This window comes from Cucumis melo, chromosome 1 (assembly GCF_025177605.1).
Source record: "Cucumis melo cultivar AY chromosome 1, USDA_Cmelo_AY_1.0, whole genome shotgun sequence".
Lineage (NCBI taxonomy): Eukaryota > Viridiplantae > Streptophyta > Magnoliopsida > Cucurbitales > Cucurbitaceae > Cucumis > Cucumis melo.
In genome coordinates, this window is record NC_066857.1 from 14,938,763 (window position 1) to 14,963,129 (window position 24,367).

The following is a 24,367-nucleotide window of genomic DNA, read 5'->3' on the forward strand; positions in this document are numbered from 1 at the left end:
ATATTTCATTTCAAATTAAAATTTCACATTGGTGAATTGAATTTGATAGTTTCTTCCACAAGTAGAGGAAGGAGAGGCGAAAAGGCTTTTTTTTTAATACTAGAAACTTGTTGTAAAAGACAAATCATTGGCACTGGCTTCTTACGGATTGCGTCTGAAAATGGTACAGTCCCAAGGCCGAGTCCTCTACGTCGGCGTTGAAAAACTAATGCCTTCATCAAGGTCTTTATCAGCTTGCCCGATTGCCTAATTTCCTCATTTGACGTGCCGTGCTACTCTTCTGTAATTCCTTGCTTCTTCCACCTTTTTCATCTGCCCAACTCTCCAATTCTTCTATTGATTCCGGGATTGTTTCTTCTTATTTCTTCTGGGATCTTCAGATTTTGTTTGTTTTTCTGCAATTCGAACCCATACCCCTGCTGGAACAAGAATGCCAGCGACCCCATCTTCCAGTTTGATTAATCAAACTTCGGTGTTTGATTGCCATAAACAAACCCATGTGCATGGTTGCAGTCGATTGATCTCTCCGGCTTCTGTTTCTTCTTCCACTTGTTCGTTGAGTGTTTTCTCGGGTTCCCATTTGTCTGGAAGGCGAATCAATGGATTCCCATCTTCCAATCTCGTGTCCTCGTTTTCTTCTTCTTTTATTACATCCCGAAATGGTTTCATCAGCGGTAGAATCCGGCAGAAAAGGCGGTTGAGGATTCCGGTCATTTCTGCCATTTTTGAGCGGTTCACGGAACGAGCGATTAAGGCTGTGATCTTTTCGCAGAGAGAGGCGAAAGCCCTTTCGAAGGATTTGGTTTTTACCCAACATCTTCTTCTGGGTTTGATTGCTGAGGAAGAACATAATCAGTCTCCTGGCGGTTTTCTGGACTCCGGTCTTACACTTCATGTGGCACGCGAGGCTGTTCGTGGGATTTGGCATAACAATGATGCGGAAGGGGATACTAGTCTTCATGGTGCGGCTGTCACGGCTCATGTCCCTTTTTCTATCAGCACCAAGCGTGTGTTTGATTCCGCTGTTGAGTATTCCAAGCAAATGGGCCATCATTTCATTGGACCTGAACACCTTTCCATTGCTTTACTTGCTGCTGATGATGATGGAAGCATACAGTTGATTTTGAGGAGGTATTGTTGCGTTATATAATCATTTCTCGCACTTTTGAATATCCATGGATCTAGAACATGTTGCACAATCATGGAGGATTTTTCACCCCTTTTTTATCTTAAGAACTTGGAGAGATCGCCTGCTTTTGCTCTGCTCATGTAGATTTCCTTGATTATGTGGTCTGAATTGTTTTCCATTCTTCTTCTTGAGTTCTCTTCTGGATTTTCTTTTCCAATGGCTGTTTTTTATGTTAGAAGTCACCGTTGTTCTTCTTGTTCATGCTTAGCATTTTTTGCGGTTTGCTTCTGATGTTTTTGGTAAGGCAATCCAATTAGTTCCATTGGAGGCATATGCCTTAGCGGAGCAGTTATTTTTGGGTGACCATTTGACATTTTCACGTTCTTAGAGTTATAGTAGGTTCAATTTGATGCTGAGAAATTGGTGAAGTGTTTAATAGTAACGCATTATCATGAGTTGAGTTTGATTTGGTCTGGTGATTAAAGCGACAATGGGAGATTTTGAGGCAGAGAAAATTCCAGAATATTTGATGAGAGGGCAAGAGCGTTGAGACTTGAAGATTGGGCTAGTCGTGGGATGCACATATACTCCACTTTGCGAGTGTATGTACCCCTTCTGTTTCCTTTTATATTTACAATTGTTTGTGATTAACACCAATTTGCATGCCTTTTTATGAGCATTCCTCCATTTTCTCCCTTTTTCTTGTGCGGGCAGTAGAACTTCTTTGCTCTATGGTGTCATGTTAGCTTCTTTCTTCCACCAAATAATATTTTGGAAATGGTTCTACGTCCAGAATCTCAGAAGACAGCAATCAAGAAGCTTGAAGGTAGCATTCAGGATTTCTTGTGGAAAGGCCTATCAAAAGGAGGAAGTAGTAATCTGGTCTATTGGCGTATTGTTTCTATTCCAATTAGGTGATTATTAATGGAGGTTTAGGCTTTGAAAATATTTAAAACAAGAATATTACTCTGCAAACTAAATGAGGGTGGAGATTCATGAATGAGTCAAGTGCCTTAAGGAGAAAGATGACTGCCAGTAATTCTCTCTCACCCCTGAAAAATGGTACCCTTCTCCTAAATTTTATGTTTGTTTCAGAGAGGGTTGGCCCACGATCTCCAAATGTTGTGATCCTGTTGATAAGTGGTACAGACCAATCTCAGGGAGGGGTAACAAAATCCTCCTCTGGTAAGTTTTTTGGATTGGAAATTTTTTCCTAAATCTTGCTACCAAGGGTTTACAATGTGGCAAACTTCAAAGTCTTTAAGGTCAACCAATGCTGGTCTTTTGCTTACGACTGGGGACATTTTGCTTTGAAGGAATCTCAATCCCCTTGGATTCACGAGTAGAGCTCCCATTATGAACTTCTCAATCATCAAAGGCCTCCTCTTTAGGAGGATCCAGAAGGTGAACTCTTCACAGTAGTGGGAGGTTTCATGTGAGTTTCCTTAGTCCAAATGTAGGGCAGAACTTACAGAAAATAGTTCTTTCAAAATTAATTTGGAAGGCAAAATATTGGAAAAATGTCGAAGTATTCATGTGGATACGTATCCAAGAAAATCCCATTGCTTGTGAGAGGCTCCAAAGAAGATTTTGTCCAAGTACTTCTTTTTACCATGATGCTGCATTATGCGTTAGAGGGATTGGGAGGATCATTCTCATCTTTTCCTTCAATCCCCCTTTGCTACTACCGTCTGAGCTAATTATTTAAATTGGGTTTTTCCATGGCCATCGATTCGGTATTACAGAAAGGGTCAAGCTGGTGGAATATGGTCAGATTTGGTTCTGTTGTTTTGAGAAGAATTTGGCACAAAAGAAATCAGAGGATCGAGTTTATGAAACCTAGTTTCTTAATTTCATTGGTAATGTTGGAAATAAGGGGCTGAATTAATAGTTTATAGCTTCGAGGGTATTTTAGTATTTTACTTTATCCTAAGTGTATTTCCTTTTTTGTATTAGGGCTTGCAAGTGCCTGTAAAGTTGTCTTCTTTTGTAACTTTTGTTGTGTGAAAATATTAGCATAGGCTGTCTATCGTGGTTTTTTTCCCTGTTCTAGGGTTTTCCACGTAAACCTTATGTCTTCTGTTCTACCGTTTAAATAGATCTGCCTAGATAGAATATCATCATGAATATAATTTTATCATTTTGTGGATCATTTCATGATCAGCATTATTTATGAACTTATTTTGACATATTTATTCCTCAAGGGGAATTCAATTATTTTGCCTTTTTAATGCCAAAATGCTGATTATGAGGCACTTAATGTCGTCTTCTTGCTTTCACCAAGTAAAAGGGTCTACTTACCTAGCACCAACAATCCCTACATGTCACTATCCAGCATTAGCATCACTTTTTAGACGTGTGTGCCTAACTGGTACTGAATACCCTATTATCTTGAAATGATTTCAGCTTAGGGGTAAATGTTACACAGTTGGTAGATGCAGCAATATCCAGGCTTAAAGGGGAGCTCGCCAAAGATGGTAGAGAGCCATCTAGTGCCTTGCAATGGGTGCCTAAAAAATCCACTTCTAAAAAAGGTCTTCCAACAAAAGTCTCTCAAAAAGAAAAAGGTAATAGGTTATGATGTTGAATATATATGTGTTCTATTTTTGTTTTGAGTTTGAACGATGGAAAAGAGGTGTTCAAATTGTTTGTATTCTGTCAGAGAATAGTGCTTTGGCCCGGTTCTGTGTTGATCTTACTGCTCGTGCTAGTGAAGGATTCATTGACCCTATTTTTGGCCGAGATTCTGAAGTTGAACGAGTTGTCGAGATACTTTGTCGTAGAACAAAAAATAACCCCATTCTTATTGGTGAGAGTGGAGTAGGAAAGACAGCAATTGCTGAAGGGTTGGCTCTCAGTATTGCTCAGGCAGATGCCCCATTCGTACTGTTGGTACGATTTCTAATTTCTGTTTGATATTCTTACACGCACACATTCTCTTCTGACATTAACACTAAGCTTTGATTTGGTTTGATGCTTTTGTCTTTTGTTCAGTTATGAATTATTAGGTAAGAGGAGTAGATAGAATTTTTTAACGGAGATATGAATAGAGGATTAGATAGAATGTCTGCTTACAGTCATGAAAATTGAAATTAGGTTTAGAAAATAAATCTGAATGAGGGGCAACTGTGGAGTGGTGTAATCTCATTTTTTGCTTGTTCGCTATGGTCTTGTTTTGTGTTGGAATCATGATAACAGATGGTAGTGTGCTGAATTATAACATTTTCTCTACTTAAATCTATTTTGTCTTTCTTGAGGCAAGGAATGGGTGGCAGACATCTAGTCTAGGTTCTTAGTCTGTAGGTTTCTGTTTGGATGGCGATCCTTTATAAACTGACATCCTTTCTTGATAGAAAACAGCACTTATTTTAATGGAGCAAATGAATTTACATGGGAGATTAGGCCTGTCCAAACAAACAAGAGTGACTTACATACGAGGATTTTAAGTTGGAAAAAATCAACAAAACAACATAGCTACAAAAATTTCTGAACAAAGTACACCACTTATGAATAAAATTCTAAGTTTTGTTTGCACAATTCTAAGCGATTTTCCATTTTCAATTCTAAGATGGTTTGTAACCTTTATTGCTCATGTGCTTTATTCCTTTATCTTATTAAAACAACATATGAAACTTCTACGTATAGAGTACATTAATAACTACATAAGTACATTAATAACTACATCATTTTTTTCTCCACAGAACAAACAGGTAATGTCCTTGGATATTGGACTACTCATGTCCGGTGCGAAGGAAAGGGGAGAATTGGAGGCACGTGTTACAGCTCTAATTAACGAGATAACTGAATCAGGTTGAGGCTTACTGTAAACTGCCATCTTTTTATTTATTATTTATTTTCATGGAAACCTGGAGAAACATGAAAGAACACAAGACATAAAAGTGAAACTCAACTAAAGGAGTCCCCAGAACTTACAAAAGAACATCTAAAATTAAACTAGTTTTGATCTTACGCAACTGTGTTATGTTTGGCTTGTAGGCAATATTATCCTTTTTATTGATGAAGTCCATTCACTTGCTGAGCTTGGTGCAAGTGGAGGTGGAAGTAAAGGGTCTGGTCTTAACTTCGCTAATTTGTTGAAACCGTCACTTGGGAGAGGAGAACTGCAGGTCTCTTTGCTAATGCTGTTTTATTGAACTTAAAAAGAACAGATCCAATGTACATGGATGCAATTTTTAACTGTTTTCATGTTATATTACCTAAATGATCTTGTGATGTGAACTATGTGTTAGGAATCGTGGTAGTATTCGATGTCTTTGTCCAACATTGGTTAGAATGAGATGACAAATGTGGTACTTAAATGGCTTGGCTCTCTCACCCAATAGCTGGCTTTTAGGGTGTGGTTCTCCAAGATACTTAAGTACCTAACAAAACTTGTCGGTAAACAGACTCTTTTTGTCAGATGGTAGGATACTTGGAATGTAGAGTTGCTGAATTGACTTGTTGCCATGCTTGTATCGTGTTGTGTCGTGTGTCCATGCTTCTTAGATTGTCACTCATGATCATTTTTGGTACATAACTATTTCTTGCTGGCAGTGTATTGCTTCTACCACAATTGGTGAATACACAAAGCAATTTGAGAAGGATAAAGCATTAGCACGACGATTCCAGCCTGTGCTAATTGAGGAGCCTAGCCAGGTAATTTTTCTCTCTTAATTGTATTTTATTGACAAACCATACGTTCTTCAATGTTTAATGAGGTAAGATCCTAAATTTAGGAGAATGCAGTGAGAATGTTGCTAAGCATTCGTGAGAAGTATGAGGCTCACCACAACTGCAGGTTTACACTTGAAGCAATAAACGCTGCTGTGTATCTGTCTGCAAGATACATAAGTGATAGGTATCTTCCAGATAAGGCAATCGATCTCATTGACGAAGCAGGTAGTAGAGCTCGTATGGAAGCCTACAAGACAAGAAAAGAATTGCAGACTTCTATACTCTCTAAATCACCAGATGATTATTGGCAAGAAATTAAGGCTATTCAGGCTATGCATGACATGGTATTGTATTTGGATATTTTATTTTATTGCTCAACCCTATGATCATTATTGATATCACATCTCTTCTTTCTGATATGAACAGAACCTGGCCAATAAACTCAATGATGGTGAAGTACAAAGCTCGGATACTTCTGGGAATAATGCCTTGGAGTCCACTTTCTCTTCAATATCAGATAATTACGAGTATGAAACTCTGATCTAACAAATGTATATTAGGAGGAAGAGATGAAAAACATTCTGTTAGCCCACCAATTTTTTTCTTAGAAAATAGAATTAATTAAAATTGATATTTGTTCCAGACCTGTAGTGGTGGGACCAGATGATATTGCAGCGGTTACTTCTCTTTGGTCAGGCATCCCAGTTCAGCAGCTAACAATTGATGAGAGCATTCTTTTGATGGGTCTTGACGAACAACTGAAAAAGCGAGTTGTTGGGCAAGATGAAGCTGTTTCTGCAATTTCTCGAGCTGTTAAGCGGTCTCGGGTTGGGCTCAAGGATCCCGACCGACCAATAGCGGTGCTACTTTTTTGTGGCCCTACTGGAGTAGGCAAGACTGAGCTAACAAAAGTTCTGGCAAGGTGCTACTTTGGATCGGTAATACCTTCACCATTATTATTTTAGCACTCTACCATTTGTATTGAAGTATATTGTTTGATTATCTCCTTTACTATAGTGTGAATATCTTTTACATTTTTCTCAATATAATATTGAAACGCATATGAAAGGAAATTCACATGTAAATAGGAAGTTCCTCCATGGTTTTGTTGCCTTACCATAGTAACATAGTTGTTTAACTCTGAGATGGTTTTTTAAATAACGTTTCCATTTAAAAAGGAATTGAGAACCCTTTAGTTTATAGGATTATTAGTGAACCTGATCGGCAAGACTTTATGGTCTCACCGTCCCTGCTATTCACTTTATCTTTAACATTCGAGTTTGAGGTTTTTAAGACAGCTCTCCTGAAGCATTACACTCCCAAACAAAAGTTTGGTTCGGATGTCCACCCCTTTGCATTGAACTCAAAACCCTCATAAACTTGTCCCATACTGCAGAGTTTAAGCTGGCCACTTGAATATTACTGACAACATCTATTTAGCATTTGGATACTAAACGCACCATTTGTGCAGGAAGCAGCTATGCTGAGATTGGACATGAGTGAATATATGGAGCGACATTCTGTGAGTAAACTAATTGGATCGCCTCCAGGATATCTTGGCTATGGAGATGGAGGAACATTAACAGAAGCAATAAGACGAAAGCCATTTACCGTGGTATTGCTTGATGAGATAGAGAAAGCTCATCCTGATGTTTTCAACATCGTCCTCCAGTTGTTTGAAGATGGACATCTTACAGATTCTCAGGTTTGTGATCAATTGTACTTCAAGATTGGCATTGTTTCTTTTTCGAACCATGGTTGAAAAGGAGACGTGCATTTACTGTTCTTTCAATTGAAAAATGTTCTTCGCGGTCTTACTTTTTAAATTGGGAACAGGGACGGAGAGTCTCGTTTAAGAATGCATTGATAGTAATGACATCAAACATTGGTTCCACTTCAATCGTTAAGGGTAGACATCACTCTATGGGTGGTTTCTTTTCTTCAGAAGATGAGACATCAAGTTCATATGCAGGAATGAAAACTCTTGTGACAGAGGAACTCAAGGGGTATTTTCGTCCTGAGTTGCTGAACCGAATAGATGAAATAGTCGTGTTCCAACCCCTTCAAAAGACACAGGTTAGTTTGGTCTGTTCTTTTTCGTTACACTACGACCGCACTCACCTTCTGCTAGTTTAATGGTTTACATTCTAAATTTTCAAATGCAAACTTAGATTACATCTGATTTACTAAAGAGTTCTTATGCAGGACAAAATTTTCCTCATGACTTTGTAAGATTTGCCTAGCTTTAACACTTGTTTAGATGTGTGTGAAATTATTTTTCTTTTTAACTTGTATCATACCTGAGGTTTTAAATTGAGACTGAAACATGAATTGAAATTCAAAAATTATATCAAATTTCAAGACCTTAACCCAGACCTTTGAATTATATTTTATTCGTTTTGGACATCTTTTCGATGCCGATTGAGTTCTCATACAATTGGTTTGGATTCTTTCATGTCAGATGCTCGAGATCTTAAACCTAATGCTTCAAGAAATAAAGGAGAGGCTGATGCTGCTCAGGGTCGATCTGGAATTATCGGAATCAGTAATCGATCTCATTTGTCAAGTAGGGTATGACAAAGCTTATGGTGCAAGACCTCTTAGGAGAGCAGTTACCATGATAGTTGAAGACCCTTTAAGTGAGGCATTGCTTTATGAAGATCCAAAGCCTGGTGATACTTTTATTATAGATTTGGATTCTACAGGGAACCCCTTTGTCAAAAACCAATCCAACACTGCATTTCCACTTGTTTGACATAGAAAAAGAAATAGAGGAACTAAGTTTATCAATGATTTAGAGCCGAATTGTATAGTAGTCTATATTTAGTGTATAGTTATGTCGATTTTTCGACAAATATTCTTTGAAAATGTTATACAGATTACAAACAATAACTGTATATATTTTTCTTTTGGCCAAACATAGTAAATAAGAGCAACTTTTCTTAGCATTTTGCTGCTTCATTTTTCTTAAATATTTAGTTTGTTTATACTAAAAGTAGAAATTATCATCAACAATGGAGATGAAACTTTAATTGGAACTTCGTGTCAAGGAAGACATCTTTCAATAGAGATCAAAAATTAGAACTTCTTTTGATGAGTAAACAAGAGAATATGACCCAATAAGAACCAAGGGACGTGCCCTTTTATAGATGAATTTATTTCTCATCTATAAAGATTTTTACACATGTCAACAATGATTTGTAAAATAGAAAGAAATCAAGAACAACCGACAAGACTGACCCCTGAAAGACATTTTATCTCTTTGGAATCTTTCTTTTTGAAAAGATAAGATTTGGGTGGAACATTTATACAAAAGTAAAATAAACTAAAGCTAAAAATATATGTTTGTCCTCAAGTCTTTCTTGATATCATCTCTTCATAATGGTGAGGATGTTACCCGGCTTCATCTGAATGGCTTAGATTGGACCTTCGTACATCATCAAATTTAGTTTCATAAAATATTTGGGATTGGATACATCCAGGGACTTACTCTCAAATTCTCTGCCATTAACTGCAACAAGCATCCAAAAATCTCTTTGAAATTATTCGATTAAATGGACATGGTAGATCATCCTATCGGGGGTCACTTCACTTCAGTCGCTTGCCAACTCCATCACCTCCCCTTTAATATGAAATTATCTTAATGAATCATTACTTTATGCAGAATAGATACACTGGGCTTTAATTTACAAAAATTCATAATTAAAATGTCTTTTTTTTTTTTTATCTATTCTTCATCCTAGTTGGGAATCCAAATAGGGATATGTAATATCAAAATTGATATATGGATAATATTCAAAGTCGATATCATTGACGGATGACTCGAAAGTGTTATCATCCACTCCGTCTTCATTTTCTTTGTTGTCGTTGGATGGACAACTGTTTGCATGACAGTCTAGAGATCTGATTCAGATTTTGTTCTAGCTAGAGATGTCATTATTGAGTTTTTCGTGAGAATGAATTGATTTTTCTCTTCTCGCGAAAAATGAGCATTGGTTTTAAACCATTTTGTTATTCGTTTTTTTGTTAAGATGGGAATGATCAAACTTGTCCCACCATTTGCAAGATTTTGCTGAGAATTTTGAATTTTGCTATAGATGAAAGTTGATGACTCCAACAAAAGATCTAGAACACTTGAAAATATAAAAAATCTATATGTTAGCGATAGAGCCAATGAATTACTGCTGCTTGAAAATGATGGTAAGTATGTTGGACTTCTACTGGAAAAATCTTTGGGCTTAGTCCAAAATAGATCCACTATTTTTTAAATCAATTTGGAAAATTAGTTTTGTAAATTTTTTTACAAAATGTAATAAACCATTAATGGTTGGGATTTATTGTGACGTTAATTGTATGTCTGAGGATTGAAAGCTTTTGAAAATTTTTTGGGAACAAACATCCCTTATGGCCAATGGGATGGTGTTAAAACCTAAAATTTTTTTAATTTCGAGTAGACAATTCTAGTTGGATCATTTCGATTTAGAACATGAGTTATTTCAGTAGAAACAGTGTTTACTAAGATAAACTCATAAAATTGTCTCCTCTTATTGCACAAATGATTCAGAACAAATTTCTTGCACAGAGTCCATCCAACTCTAGTTTGATGACTATGTCTCCCAGAAATGTTTTTGTTTGGTATCCATTGATCGATGTTTTGGCATAAAAAATGATGGTTTGACCGTTTGGGCATAGGATTGAGGCTTTGATGATGGCCTAATTGTGTTTTTCACCTGATGGGCACAACAACGTAGTAGAAGGATCAGGGTTTGATATGATTGTTAGGTTCCTTGAGGAAGAATCTTGACGTCTTTTGAATGGTTTGGAAACCAAGATCGGTAATTATCTGCACACATTGGAGCGAGTGCAGATGTTTGGGAGATGGGGACATTTACCCTTTGATGAGCTTGCTCTTGAAGACCCAACTGCTTGAGAGATAACTGTTTTAGGTTATTTTGGAGGAAAAGGAGGCGGAGGCCTCCCCAGTGGACATTGTTGGTTGGAGCTTTGATGCATTAGGGAGAAGCTTGGTGATACTTTGGAGGGTTTTGAAATGTGACGATGGGATTTTTTTTTGGGCTTATCAACCCTTTATTTTAGAGATCAGATATCTCCTTGAAGCAAGTATCAACTAATTCTTTGCGCATTTGAATGTGCTTGGCTTTTGTAGGAATTTCAGCTTCTTTAAAGTTTTCGACATAAGGAAGGTCCACTATGTGTCTTTTATGAGCCCAAGATGCATGCATTGGGCAAATTAGAACAAATCTCAAATTCAATCCTTTTTAAGATGGACTAGATTTTTACTTGAGTAGAAGGCTTATTAATTTCTTCATTAACTTTTTGACTCTTAATGTCATCATGAAGAAATTCAATTTACTTTTTTTTCTTTGAAATCCAATTAAGATTTTTAACGATTCCATGCTCAATTGAAGAAATATATTTTTCATTACTAGTTTACAAAATTCAAAGATAACTTTTTTACTAAATTTATGAGATATTAAGCCTTTCTCAAAAACTATAAATGGATATATTTGGGTGAGAAAATGAGCACCCAAAATAATGTCCCCATAGAGACCTTTTACAAGGAGAAAGGTATTTACTAAACAAATGTCTTTTTTTTTTTCACAAGCATGGACCTTTGATAGCTTGTACTTAATGTTTAGGAAACCATTATTTGCTCCTTTAAGATTTTCTTTTGTAATCTCAAAGAATTTGGAAGGAATTATATATCTCTTCTTGAATAACATTTTGATCAGCGCCAAAGTCAATGAGGGTCATATTGTTTCGAACTTGTGGTCTTTAATCTTTAATATAATTTTAGTCAACCATTTTTTATTAAAGACTTTGTTGATAATGTTGATTCCATTGTTTACGGTTTCAACATTTTCTTTTGAGATCATATGTTCTTGAATTGTAGTAACTGCATTTCAAGATATTTGTTGCCTATTTTAAACAATTTCCCTTTTGAGGGTTTTAATCTTATGTTGGACGTCTATGATTTTCACTAGAGTAGCATGTTCTTTTGGTAATTGATCCATGACAGCTTGAAAGTTGAAATTCATTAGATCTTTGAACTTTTCATCGGGAGTTTCTAATTCCTCTTGAAGCCTCAAAGGAATTTTCTTTCTAATGGCATCATCTTCCACTTCTTCAATGATGTCCAAAAGACCCTTTTGAGTATTGGTTAGAATATTAATGCAACCAGTACACTGTATCGCCTCTTCATTATCTGATTCATTTTCAGATGATGAAGGTTCTTTAGAAGAATCCTCTAAAGTTGGATTGAGCATATCTTTTATCTTTGTTCAAAGATAACTCTTCTTCCTCTATCTTCACCTTTAATGACTCTTAGCATAAATTTCTTTTCATTGATCTGTTGATCCTTTTGAAAACAGAGTATTGATTAACATAATAACTCTTTTTATTGCACTTAAAACAAGTGGTATTTTCTTTAGAAGATTTTTTGTTGTTTTTGCTCTGATACTTCATCTTTCAAGAAATAGACAGTTTTGATTTGCTCTTTTTTGCTTTTATTGAAAAGCTTTTTTAAGTAGTTTTTCTTCGAGATGGAGGGGTATTATCAATCTCGTACTACTTGCAGAAAGATCCCCTCTCTTTTTGATAATCTGAGTCTTTTGCTATTTTGGTAGCTAGTACTTGGTTTTTTTTTTTTTTTTTGTTATTATATTTTATTCATGGATATGTCATGTCAGGTTCTAGTTATGTGACTGATAATAATCATCTAGGTCAGAGTTATGCGAGAGGTTTCATAGGTAAGCAAGGGTCGAACATAGGTAATTTCTATGAAAGCTTAGTTATAAAGCTTACTTCTCATGCTAGCCAATATAAATTCTATATAGTGCAAGTACAAAACTATACTAATCTACTTATTTGCACAAAGGATCTATAGAGGGGGATGGAATGAAATGGTTGCGTAATAGGAACAAACTTGTGTTAAGAAAGATGAAAGAAAGCTTGTGTATTCTAGGCAATCTAAGCCATGCAGTATGTCCTTGATGCAATATATAGATCACTTGACCATCTTATATTTAAGTCAAGCAACATCTCGGCGCCTAAATACCACATTTGTTCTTCTTTCGGGACACAAATGACTGGAGGCAAAATGTCATAATGGACTTTGTTTCCGAACTCCCTTCTACACGTGTTTAGCTATGTTTTTGCTACTTACTCTCTGGAGCAATTGGCGAGACGAACACGAGCCAATCAATTGAGTTAAGCTCAGCTAAACACGATGAGACTTATAATTAAAGAATCCTTGTCAAGTACAAACCATACACTTCAAATTCATCAACATGATGGATAGTAAAGAAATGAAAGGAAGACAGTGGACAAAAATGCATTATATTGATAATATAGGCCTTTCAGCCATGAAAGGAAAAACATTCATACAATACATCATAAAGTACAAAAATGGAAAGAAAAGAGATGTGTGGAGCTGCAAAATACATTGGTTTGCATTCCTTGGCTTTTTTACAAGTTAGGAAAAATGGTAGGAAAACTGCTCTTTCTATATCTCCCTCTAAGCTCTCAATTAGACATTGATCGGAGAAGAGGTGGAGGAAGAAACACTACTACAAATGGTGAAGGAATTTAAAACTTGTCCTTTCACCGGCCTCCTTAAGGGATGACCTCCTCTATTCTTGTTCATGGTGTAGTTGGCTTCCTTTGTAGGCATACTTTAGGCGGAAAATTAATTGATTTGTGTTGCACAGCTGTCCTTGCTATGTTGCACATTTGTCCTTGCCTACAAATGTTAGTGCAAAAAGTAGTCATTCATTGTCACATCATCTCCAACTACCACTCTTGTCTTCTAGTGAATCATCTCGTGTAATGATGTACTGGCATCTCGCCTTACGACTCGCTAGACAGCTTCTTATTGTTAAGTTAATGTGCGCAATCCTCGTAGCTTCATTTCTTCTTTTTGCCAACCTACATGGAAAAACACTTGAAAGCATAGTTAATCAGGTATTAATGACTTATGTAAGGAGCATTCTCTAATCATTACAAATTTGCACTAAAAGCTACGCATTTTGATCCTTTATCTTGCTTTTTTTACTCCATTGTTTTACCTAAAAGGCTACAATAACATGTATTTCTACAAGTTATCGGTAGTAACTCTACTGTTGGCAAATTTCAAGGCAAACATTTTGAATTGTAGAATTAATATCTCCATAGGAGATACATTCCCAATCGATTTATGTTCCTCAATTGTTTGTAACCATGGTGGAACAGAATCTTTCTTTAACATACTTAGGTAATCCTTCCACATATTTATGCTTCCAGATCACATCTCGATCTGCATGTTGTAAGGTTATAAAGATGAGACATAAAAGTGTCTTTATACCGTTTCACTTATTTTGGGGCAATTCATTCCAAAAGAGCCTCCATTGATTGATCATTATATAGGGTTGTTCTCCCTATAAAGTGTTTAATAGCTATATAAATCAGGGTATTTACTGAATTTGGTTGGATTATAACAACGTCGCCATTTTGTCCTGGTTCTATTATTTCTATAACAGCTTCCTTGATGGCTTGCCTATTTGTATCAGTTAGGTGTCACCAACTCCTAAGATTTCCGGTTAATCCCGCAATTAGTGTATCAACAATTTCTCTTTGATTCATTCTTCTAAGATAGCTTTGCAGCACAAACATTTCTTGAAAAATTATCATCATTTATCCTTCGGAACAGCCATCTATATTCCATGTTTCGATGTTGATTCCATCAAAGGACTTAAAATCGGGGCGCAAGTCATCCCATCCAAGGTTTGGTGGTGATGACCTTTTATAGTGATTCTTCATATCGGTATTGTAGACTCTAACAGGAAGAAGTTTTGGGGATTCCTCTCGAATCATATTTAAATTTTCTATCCCAAAGTTAGTAACTTCTTTTTTGGAAGAGGTTCCTGCTTGATCTTTTGAGATAGTTGTTTTTGAGAGCTTTCGGGTCAATTGTTCTATGAGCTCATCAGTATTTGATCCAATTAATTTAATGTCGAGGGCATTTGATTGTACAATAGGGCGATTAGGATCAACTCTAGGTAATCTTGGCCGCTCTTGAGGTGCTATAATTTTTTCCTGCTTATCAGATTTCATTTCTTCAACAGATCTTGACAAAGTAGTCAAAACCTTGTTAGAATAATTGAGCTGTTGTTGAATATTTTTTTTATTTCCAGTATGCCGATGCTCAACATAATAAATTAATGTTAATTCAATTGAACATTGAATTTATTTGGGAAAAATAAACTGTAGATATAATAACATCTAAAATTAATTTTAATTGAATTTTAAATATGAAAGCAGATATGCTTTTATATATAGGATTGAAGCAGTTACAAATGTAAATTTTATAAAATTTGTTCTCAAAATTTAACAATCTAATTGAAGAATTGTATAAATAGAAAATAGTAGAGCATACGGCCATGAGGACCAAAATGTCCAACCCCTACCACGGCGGTGGCCTCTTCCAATGCTCCAGACTTGCCAATGCTCAACACCACCATTGAGGAACATAATATGTCCACAATGCAAGATTCTTTAAGATTTCTTTATTCAATCAAAATGTTTCAGCTATACAATAAATATAATGATCATGAAACCAAAATGAAGCATAAGTAGCCTATTTCTACTCAATTTCTCGGCTAATTAGTTTCTTTAATTTCTATTCCATTAATATAAATATTGATCTTCTTACATCATTTTTGCTCCACGCCTAACCTGCATGGTTGACATGTATAGAGTCATCTCCCTGGCATCCAAAGTGAACCCAATTCAACGACATTTCAACAAGTCAAATTACACTCTTATTCTTTTAAATATCGTTAATTTCTTATTTTCTGTTTTAATTATTGAGACACTTATTTGAGACAAAACCTCTCAATTCGACAACATGCTTTTCATCCCCTATTATAAAACTACTGTCTTCAAAGATTTTGACTACTCACCTTTTTTCCACTCTCAAATTGAAAAATAGAAAAAGGAATTTAGTTAGAGGCACTATACACAAATTAAAGTGTATTGAATATTTGGGACATTTGTCAACAAATGAGGTGACCTCCTTTATAGACTTAGAGTCACCCACCTATGGATTCACACATCCCACATCCCACATCCGCTTGCCAAATTCAACAAAATGAATATTGATTCATTCTATTATTTTCTTCTATATCAAATAACATTTTATAAAACGAATTCCTTTCCTTTTATTTTGCGATATTAAAATTTAACGTGGACCAATTTCAACGTTTATTAATCTTTGGATTACTCAAGTAAATATAGAAGAATAACTATTATATGTTAATAATTAATAATGTATTTGTAGCACATAAATTTATAGGTTTTTTCTTCAAAAATATAACAAAACGGCAAAATATTTACATTGTAGAACAATTTCCAAAACGAAAAAAGTCCACATGCCTATAATGGAAAACATTAAAAATGTCCCCATCAACAACTCTATCAATAATGCGCGTAATTTATTTGGTATACAATTGTTTAAATTTGACTTACCCAAATCTAAACAACATTTTTTCAAAATCTTTTATATTTAGTACACGATCTTAAACAACCAAATAACAGTTTGAAAAAAAAACATATCTTTTATATTTGATACATGATCTTGAACCAAATAACAATTTGAAAAAAGAAAAAATGAGAAGAAGGACGATAGAAAGAAAAAAAAAAGTCACAGAAGATGAAGATAAGAAAGAGAATGAAAAGGAAGAACAAACCTGAAATATTTAAAAAAGATGATCATATTCATGGACTTTCGGTAGATAGGATAGAAGGATATAGTCACTCGACAGAATCAACCAGCTTTTTCATTTTGTTACACTAGCCGTAAATATTTTGACAGTTTGTTATATTTATAAAAAAATTCTAAATTTATTACTAATATTAAAATTAGGGAAACTTATAAATGTAACAAAACACCAAACTATTTACCGTTCGTATGACAAAAACTCATAAAGTTAGCCATTTTTTAAATATTTTAGGCTTGCCCTTCCATCTTTCTTTTGGGATTCGTCTTCCTCTTGCTACCTCTTGCTATTTCTTTCATCATCTTCCTCCTGCAATTTCGTCTTTCTTCTTTCCTATTTTTTTTTTTTTTACAATTTCTTTCGATCATCTTTCTTACTTTCAATTCTTTATTTACGTCGTTTAATATTTCCATCGTTTTTCTTCTTTTTTTCTTTTCCTCTTCTTTTTTTCGTTTTTCCATGTCTTTCTACTTTTCCAATTCTTTTTTTCGTGGCGATTTCTTTCCATCATCTTTCTTCTTTTCCTTTTTTTTAAGTTGTATACAAAAAATAGTAAAATCTAAAAGATCGTGTATAAAGAATCTTGAAAAATTTCATTTAGATTGGAGTAGCAAAATGTAAACTATTGTGTAAAAAAATAAACAATCGTGTAAAAAAAATAAAAGATTGTGTATAAAGAATCTTGAAAAAAATCATTTAGATTGAAGTAGTCAAATGTAAACAATCGTTTAAAAAAAAAGTAAACAATCGTGTAAAAAAAATAAAAGATAATGTATAAAGAATCTTGAAAAAAAAATCATTTGGATTGGAGTAGCCAAATGTAAACGATTGTGTAAAAAAAGTAAACGATCATGTAAAGAAATCTAAACGATTATGTAAAGAAATCTAAACATCGTGTACCAAAAGAATTTAAAAAATCGTGTACCAAATTTTGAAAAAAGATCGTGTCCCCAAATCTAAACGATCGTGTAACAAAATTAAATGATAGAATTGAAAAGATAAATTGTAGTCATATCTAAACGATCGTGTATAAATTGTAGTCATATCCAAACGATCGCGTATAAATTGTAACCATATCTAAACGATCGCGTATCAAACAATAACCATATTTAAACAATCACAAATATATTACGCGCACGTTATTGACGGCGTGATTGACGGAACATTTTTTGGTATTTTACACGGTGGACCTCTGGGTTTTTTCCATTTTTAAAATTGTTTTATAGAGTGTAGCTCGACCATAGGAAGAGGGAGCGAGAATGAATGATATTTTACGACTTTTTTATATTTTTATATTAAAGTTTAATATAATATTAAAAATTATTGTATTAAATGGCTCAACCTACTATTGAAATTGTAACATATGTCTAATAAAATTTCATTTGAATTATATAAATACATCAATGTGAGAAACACTCCAATCCATTAGCCAACAAGTTCGATTAATGTGAATGCATTACACTCAACTTCTCTTTTTTTCTTACACTTTTTTATAAAAGAAAAATTAGAGATGTAAAACATGAAATTGTTGATGCTTATAGTTTTTCCTCATCATGATATATTATTCACACTTCTCCATAAAAAATAATTAATAATATTGTCAGATAATATATTCTTTTCCAGTTTATTTTTATGAGTTTGCCATGATTCAACAATTATTTCCTTAATATATTGTCAATTTGTCAACAAAGTGAAAATACAATAAAGTAGCATACATAATTTAATGCTTTTTTCCTCTTGGTCCAAAATTATATTGACCAATAGAGAAAATCAAACCGATTAACTGAGTTTACCCATATACAACAAAGCATATAATGACCGATGAGCCACGTGATTTAATGACACCTGGTATATATGAATCACTTCCAAATTAACATAGTTGAAAGTAAAAGAGTCCAAGTACAAAAGCTAAATATGAATGATCATGTTTAGTTTTGGTGTTCATTCTTTATATTTACATACATATGAACATATATATCACCAAAGTTGCAATGTGACTATTGGAAATATGATTGATAACAAACTAGTTGATGAAAGTTTCATCGTCTTCATTTCACGTGACCAATTTGTCCACAAGAATTTGAAAGTCAAATTTAAACACACCATCAATCCCAGAAACTTCATTATATTGAAAATGATGTTCAAAGTAGAAACAAAAGCATAAAACATTGCGCGAGTGACCAAGGTCGGCGACATGGAGAGAATGATCGTTAAAAGTTAGCCAAGTTGATAGAATTCAAGAAAAGGCGGCTGAAACAACGATAAAAACATGAGATTGTGAATGAGAAAAAGAGATTTTGGAGGTGGCTAAGTGAAGAAAATGAAGCAGATAAGATTCAGGGTTTTTTGTTATCTTATTTTATTTAGATTGCTAAATAATAATAACAGCAACAATAATGAATAATGAATAATATATATGTGCGTATGTATGTATAACATTGTGAGAAAAATAAGGAAGTTTTTGTTTATTGTGATCAATTCAAAAAGTAGTTAGATAAAAGGGTAAAAGGGGAATTGTTATGAATAACATAAAAAATGCAACTATTTATAAAATATGTTGGAATTTATGTTAATTTGTAGTTTAAAAATTAATTGTATTAAATAAAATGGTTATCGAGAACTTATTAGGAAAAATAGATTACTATAATCTTGAATTCAATAAATTAAAGTTCTGAGACTATCTAGTGTAGACTTGAACTTCATGTAGAGACATAAACGTGGATCAAGTTCGAGTATATAACCCAAACGGTCTAGTGTATAAATAAGGTTGGACGCCTTATTTTGGGAAACTATGGATGTGACCCGCTTTATAGTTAGTACAAACGATGTAATCCTAAATCATTCATGTAGAGACATGGAAGTAGGGCGTCCTATGTAAAGAGTTTTCTGGAATCATGAAATAGTTACTTTTAACTTATAAAATCGTTGACTGTATATAAAATATAACAAGACGTCAAAATATTTACACTATATAGAACAATTTCGAAAACAGAAAAAGCCCACAGGCCTATAATGCGAAATACCAAAAATGTCCCATGATTAATTGGCGCCCAACATTGTAATATATTTGGTAAACGGTCGTTTAGCTATTATTTTCTACACAATCGTTTAGATTTGACTATCCAAATCTAAACGATTTTTTTTCAAGATATATTTGGTAAACGATTATTTAGATTTGGTTATTATTTCCTACGAAGTTTATATTTGATCATTTAGATTTAGCTATTTTTAGTACACGATCGTTTAGATTTAGCTATCCAATATCCCAATTTCAAGATTTTTTATATTTGGTACAAGATCTTAAATAACCAAATAACAGTTTGAAAAAATTAAAAAAATAGATCTTTTATATTTAGTACACGATCTTAAACCAAATAACAATTTGAAAAAAAAATAAAAGAAAAATTGCAGAAGTAGAAGAGAAAAAGACGATGGAAAGAAAAAGAAAAAATGAAGAAAGAAGATGGAAAGGAAGGACAAAATGAAATATTTAAAAAAATTGTAGAAGAAGAGAAAAAGATTGGATAGAAAAAAATCGCAGAAAAGGAAGAGAAGAAAGAAGATGAAAAGAAAGTACAAACCTGGAATATTTAAAAAAAAAAATTAGAGGTCTGACGACGTCAAAAAAAGCGTCGAAAAAAGTGACGTCGTAAGAAGAAACTTTTTGCAACGTCATGAAGGAAGCGTCAGCAATATGGATCTCTAGTGATGTCACACAAATAACGTCGACAGAGAGTGAAGCTTCTACAACACCGTACGAGGAGACGTCACGAAACTTTTAATTTAAATAATAGTATAGACTTTCACAATGTCATGCATGTACGCGTCCCCGTTGTCCCAATTACTGCAAACGTTGCATGCAAAAGGCATCGTGAGAGGTCGACCTTTTCCCGATGTTGCTTATGCCACGACGGTAAAGGTTGAACACTTAAAAAATTCTGACAACCATATCACGACGCCAGATTGCATGGTGTCGTGAGAGGTCGAACCTTTATTGGCGTGGGGTAGATAACGTCGTGAGATGTGTGATGTTTTGACTACTTTTGACAAGGTTCTCACTACGTCATAAGTAACTATGTCATGAGTTGTGGATCCTATGTAGATCTGGGATAGGTAACGTCGTGAGATGTGTGTCGTTTTGACTGCTTTTGACAGAATTCTCATGGTGCCATAAGTGGCTGCATCACGAGTTGGGGATCCTATGTCAATATCATAAGTGAAACATTGGGAATTCCTCTATTAAAAACCAACTTCACGTTCTGTAATTCACAGAACTGAGAAGAGAAGGCCAAAGAAGCCAAGAGAGAGTTGAGAGAGGTAAAGAAGGAGAGCAATCGCCACCACCCACTCCATTCCATTCGTCGTCATCTACAGTCGCTACTCTTCATTCTGGTAAGTGGTTTACTTTGTTTTACTTTTGTTTTAGTTAATTAGTTTTTTGTATTTAGATTTCAAATTAGTTCTAGGTTTTAGATTTTAAATTAGTTCTAGGTTTTAGATTTTAAATTAGTTTTAGGTTTTAGATTTTGATTTAGTTGTAGGTTTTAGTATTGCATTCAAATTTAGTATTGTTAGAATATAAGATTGAAGTTGAGATTGAAGTTACCAATACCATATTTTACCAGCCATGTATTTAGATTTTGATTAGAGTGATGATCATATACATAATACTAATATGATTGCATGCTTAGGTGAATAACAGTAAAGTTACTGATTGTAAAGAAGAAAAATTACCTTTGCAGTAGGATGTACTTTTGCTTATGGATAAATGTATATTGTATGTATTTTTTATATCAGACTTGTTGTGTATTTCAGAACTAGCATGTGAAGAAAGAAAAAGGAATAATATGAAAAGTCTATAGAGGAGCTTATATCCAATGAAGGAGTTCAAAGAAAGTCAAAAGTAGCTAGTATGATCATAGAGACATGGGCAGAATGTATTAAGAGGGAAGTTGAACACTATTACGAGTTGCGTCGAGGAAAATACAAACTTGCTTCAAACTTCCGAATCAATTTTATGAACCACCAGAATAAGAGTTCTTTTTGTTTGAAGCAAGCTTGTATTTTCCTTAACGCACCTCCTAATAATGTTCAACTTTCCTCTTTACACATTCTGTCTATGTTCCAATAATCATACTAGCTACAGTCATGCTGAGACAATGTGCAAAAGTAGAGAGACTGGCATCAGCTCTTAGAACTATGTTTTAAGTTTTTATTTTTACTTTTTATTATTGATGTAAATTCTGAACCTACAAACATGTACTTTTTTAATATTTGAATTGATATTAATATAAATTTAATTTGGTGTTTTAATAATTTCTTTTTAATTTTACGTTAATTGTAATTCAATTTGGAATTTTATTAATTTTACGTTAATTGAGTTTTTAGAATGACTTTAAATCAAATAACATTGTCGACGTTGGCAGTAAGGTATTTGTGACATCGTTAACAAATGTTGGTAGTTTTTCAATGCCCACATGTTGACTATGTCAGTGAAGAGTGCTTCGAGAATAACCCTTTGCCGACATCGTCCCATTCGCGCATCGGGAGTGCCTTTCATGACACTTTTCTCACAACGTTCTTGTCGACGTCTGATTCTGCATCAGTGTAGCCTTTCCCGACGTGGATCTAACATTTGCCGATGCATCTCTGCGTTGGCAGAACCCTTTCTTCTTGTAGCGATGGCCAGCTTCATGGACTTTTTAATTTTGCTATACGAATCGTAAATATTTTTTCGATTTGTTATATTTATAAAAATTAACCATTTATATATATATATATATATATATATATATATATATATATATATATATATATATATATATATATATATATATATATATAAATTAAAAAAATAAAAAAGGATGTCTAAGATCTGGAAACCCATTTTTAGAAGAGCATCCCAAACTCTTTTGGATTTTAGAGTGCTCGAGAATCTCTAAATGTCAGAGCATCTTACAATATTGCAAAACAAATATGATGGTCTAGATGCTTACTCCATGGGAATCTATGATGCCCATGAAACAAACGGCCTCCTAAGGTTAAATTACAAGTTCAACATAAAATTTTTGTATTTCAACTTTAAGAAGTGGTTAATAGCTCATGACTTTCAACTTTAGACTTTCCTAGTAATAGTACTCATATGACATGCTCATTGCTTATTTTAATCCGTGCATAAGTGCAGGTAATGCTAGAAAATAAACCAACTCTAACTAAATTAGGAATATAACATTTAAGATAATAATGTTACTTATTTCAACCATATCTGGGTCAATAATTTTTATAATAATTTTATAAGCTAACATTGCCAATCAAAATAATGGAGTAAAATGAATCAAAGTCGAAAAATATAGTAACAAAAATAAATATTTAAAAATAAAGCGTTGAATTAAAAACAAGTTTAAACCTACAATGCAATTTAGTGACCTTTTTACCATAACTATCCTTAATTAAAATATGACCGTTCAGACTCCTATTATTTTTTCACACTTCTCATTTTCTCTCAAATTTGTGCCATCGTTCTTTTAAACTCGTCTATCAAGCTTTATCTTCGTCCAAAACTGCTTCAACTTCGTTTCGCCATTGCTTCATCTCTCAACCTCAACTTCGACCCTTTCAAATTCGTCTAAGATATTTTCTTTTTGTTCTATAATGAATGTCCATTTTACGGTTTGTCTGAGTACCTGTGTATTTTTTTAGTTCATTAAAGCATATCTTCTAGATTTAATTTGTATAAATGAAGACACATGTTTATTTCATTTTTTTATTACACATACCAACCTAAATGATATTTTATATTTTACTAAACCGTTCCTGTAACCTAGACTAAACGATCGTTCAGGAAAAGTTAAATGATCGTTCACTTTAAACTAAATGGTCATTTAGACCTTATTGAAGAATATATTGTTGAGCTATTTATTGAAAGATCATTTAGATTTTTATTAAATGATCGTGTAGATATTTGTAGAATGGTCGTTTAACAATTTATTGAATGATCGTTTAGCGATTATTGATTGATATTATAACTTTTTATCAGATGACCTATTAACATCATGTAAAACCCTAAACTATGGTAGAATGTTGGTGTTGCTTTTAAGATGATCGCTTGTGTTTTTATTGAAGAGAGAGACAACAATTTATTTTAATCACAATGGGTTCTTGAAGAAATAATTTTAAATAGTAGTTATTGTCACATGACAGAACGATCACTCATGAATAAGTTTTAAGAATGATATTGTTTTGGCCTTGGTTTATTTTATGAAAATCTACATATATACATACATACATACATACATACATACATATACATACATACATACATACATACAGATACATACATACATATATATATATATATATATATATATATATATATATATATATATATATATATATATTATATAATACATACATAATACATACATATATGAGAAAGTTTCATAAATATAACAAACAGGTAAAATATTTACAGTTTGTGTCACAAAACCCATATAGTTAGTCATTTTTTAAATATTTCATGTTTTCCCTTCCCTTTTATCATCTTTCGAATTTTATCATTTGCAAATTTTATCGTCTTTCTTTCCATCGTCTTTATTCTTTTCCTCTTCTTCTTTTTTTCAAATTGTTATTTGGTTGTATCAAATATAAAAGATCTATTTTTTTCAAACTTTTATTTGGTTGTTCACAAAATCGTGTACTAAATATAAATATAAAAGATTTGAAAAAAACGTTGTTTAGATTTAGCTACCAAAATCTAAAGGACCGTGTACAAAAAATAACAAAATTTAGA

General features: G+C 33.6%; 1 protein-coding gene across 1 annotated transcript; it reads left to right on the top strand.

The window, feature by feature from the left end:
* The first annotated feature begins 3 nt into the window (after nt 1-3).
* Nucleotides 4-8,751, top strand: LOC103490190 (chaperone protein ClpD, chloroplastic). The gene is made up of 12 exons (XM_008449580.3): nt 4-1,131; nt 3,536-3,696; nt 3,792-4,021; nt 4,831-4,939; nt 5,126-5,256; nt 5,684-5,785; nt 5,866-6,147; nt 6,230-6,330; nt 6,447-6,741; nt 7,275-7,508; nt 7,640-7,879; nt 8,265-8,751. The coding sequence occupies exons 1-12, from the start codon at nt 431-433 to the stop codon at nt 8,556-8,558; spliced, it is 2,880 nt and encodes a 959-aa protein (XP_008447802.1). The 5' UTR covers nt 4-430; the 3' UTR covers nt 8,559-8,751.
* Nucleotides 8,752-24,367: the final 15,616 nt, after the last annotated feature.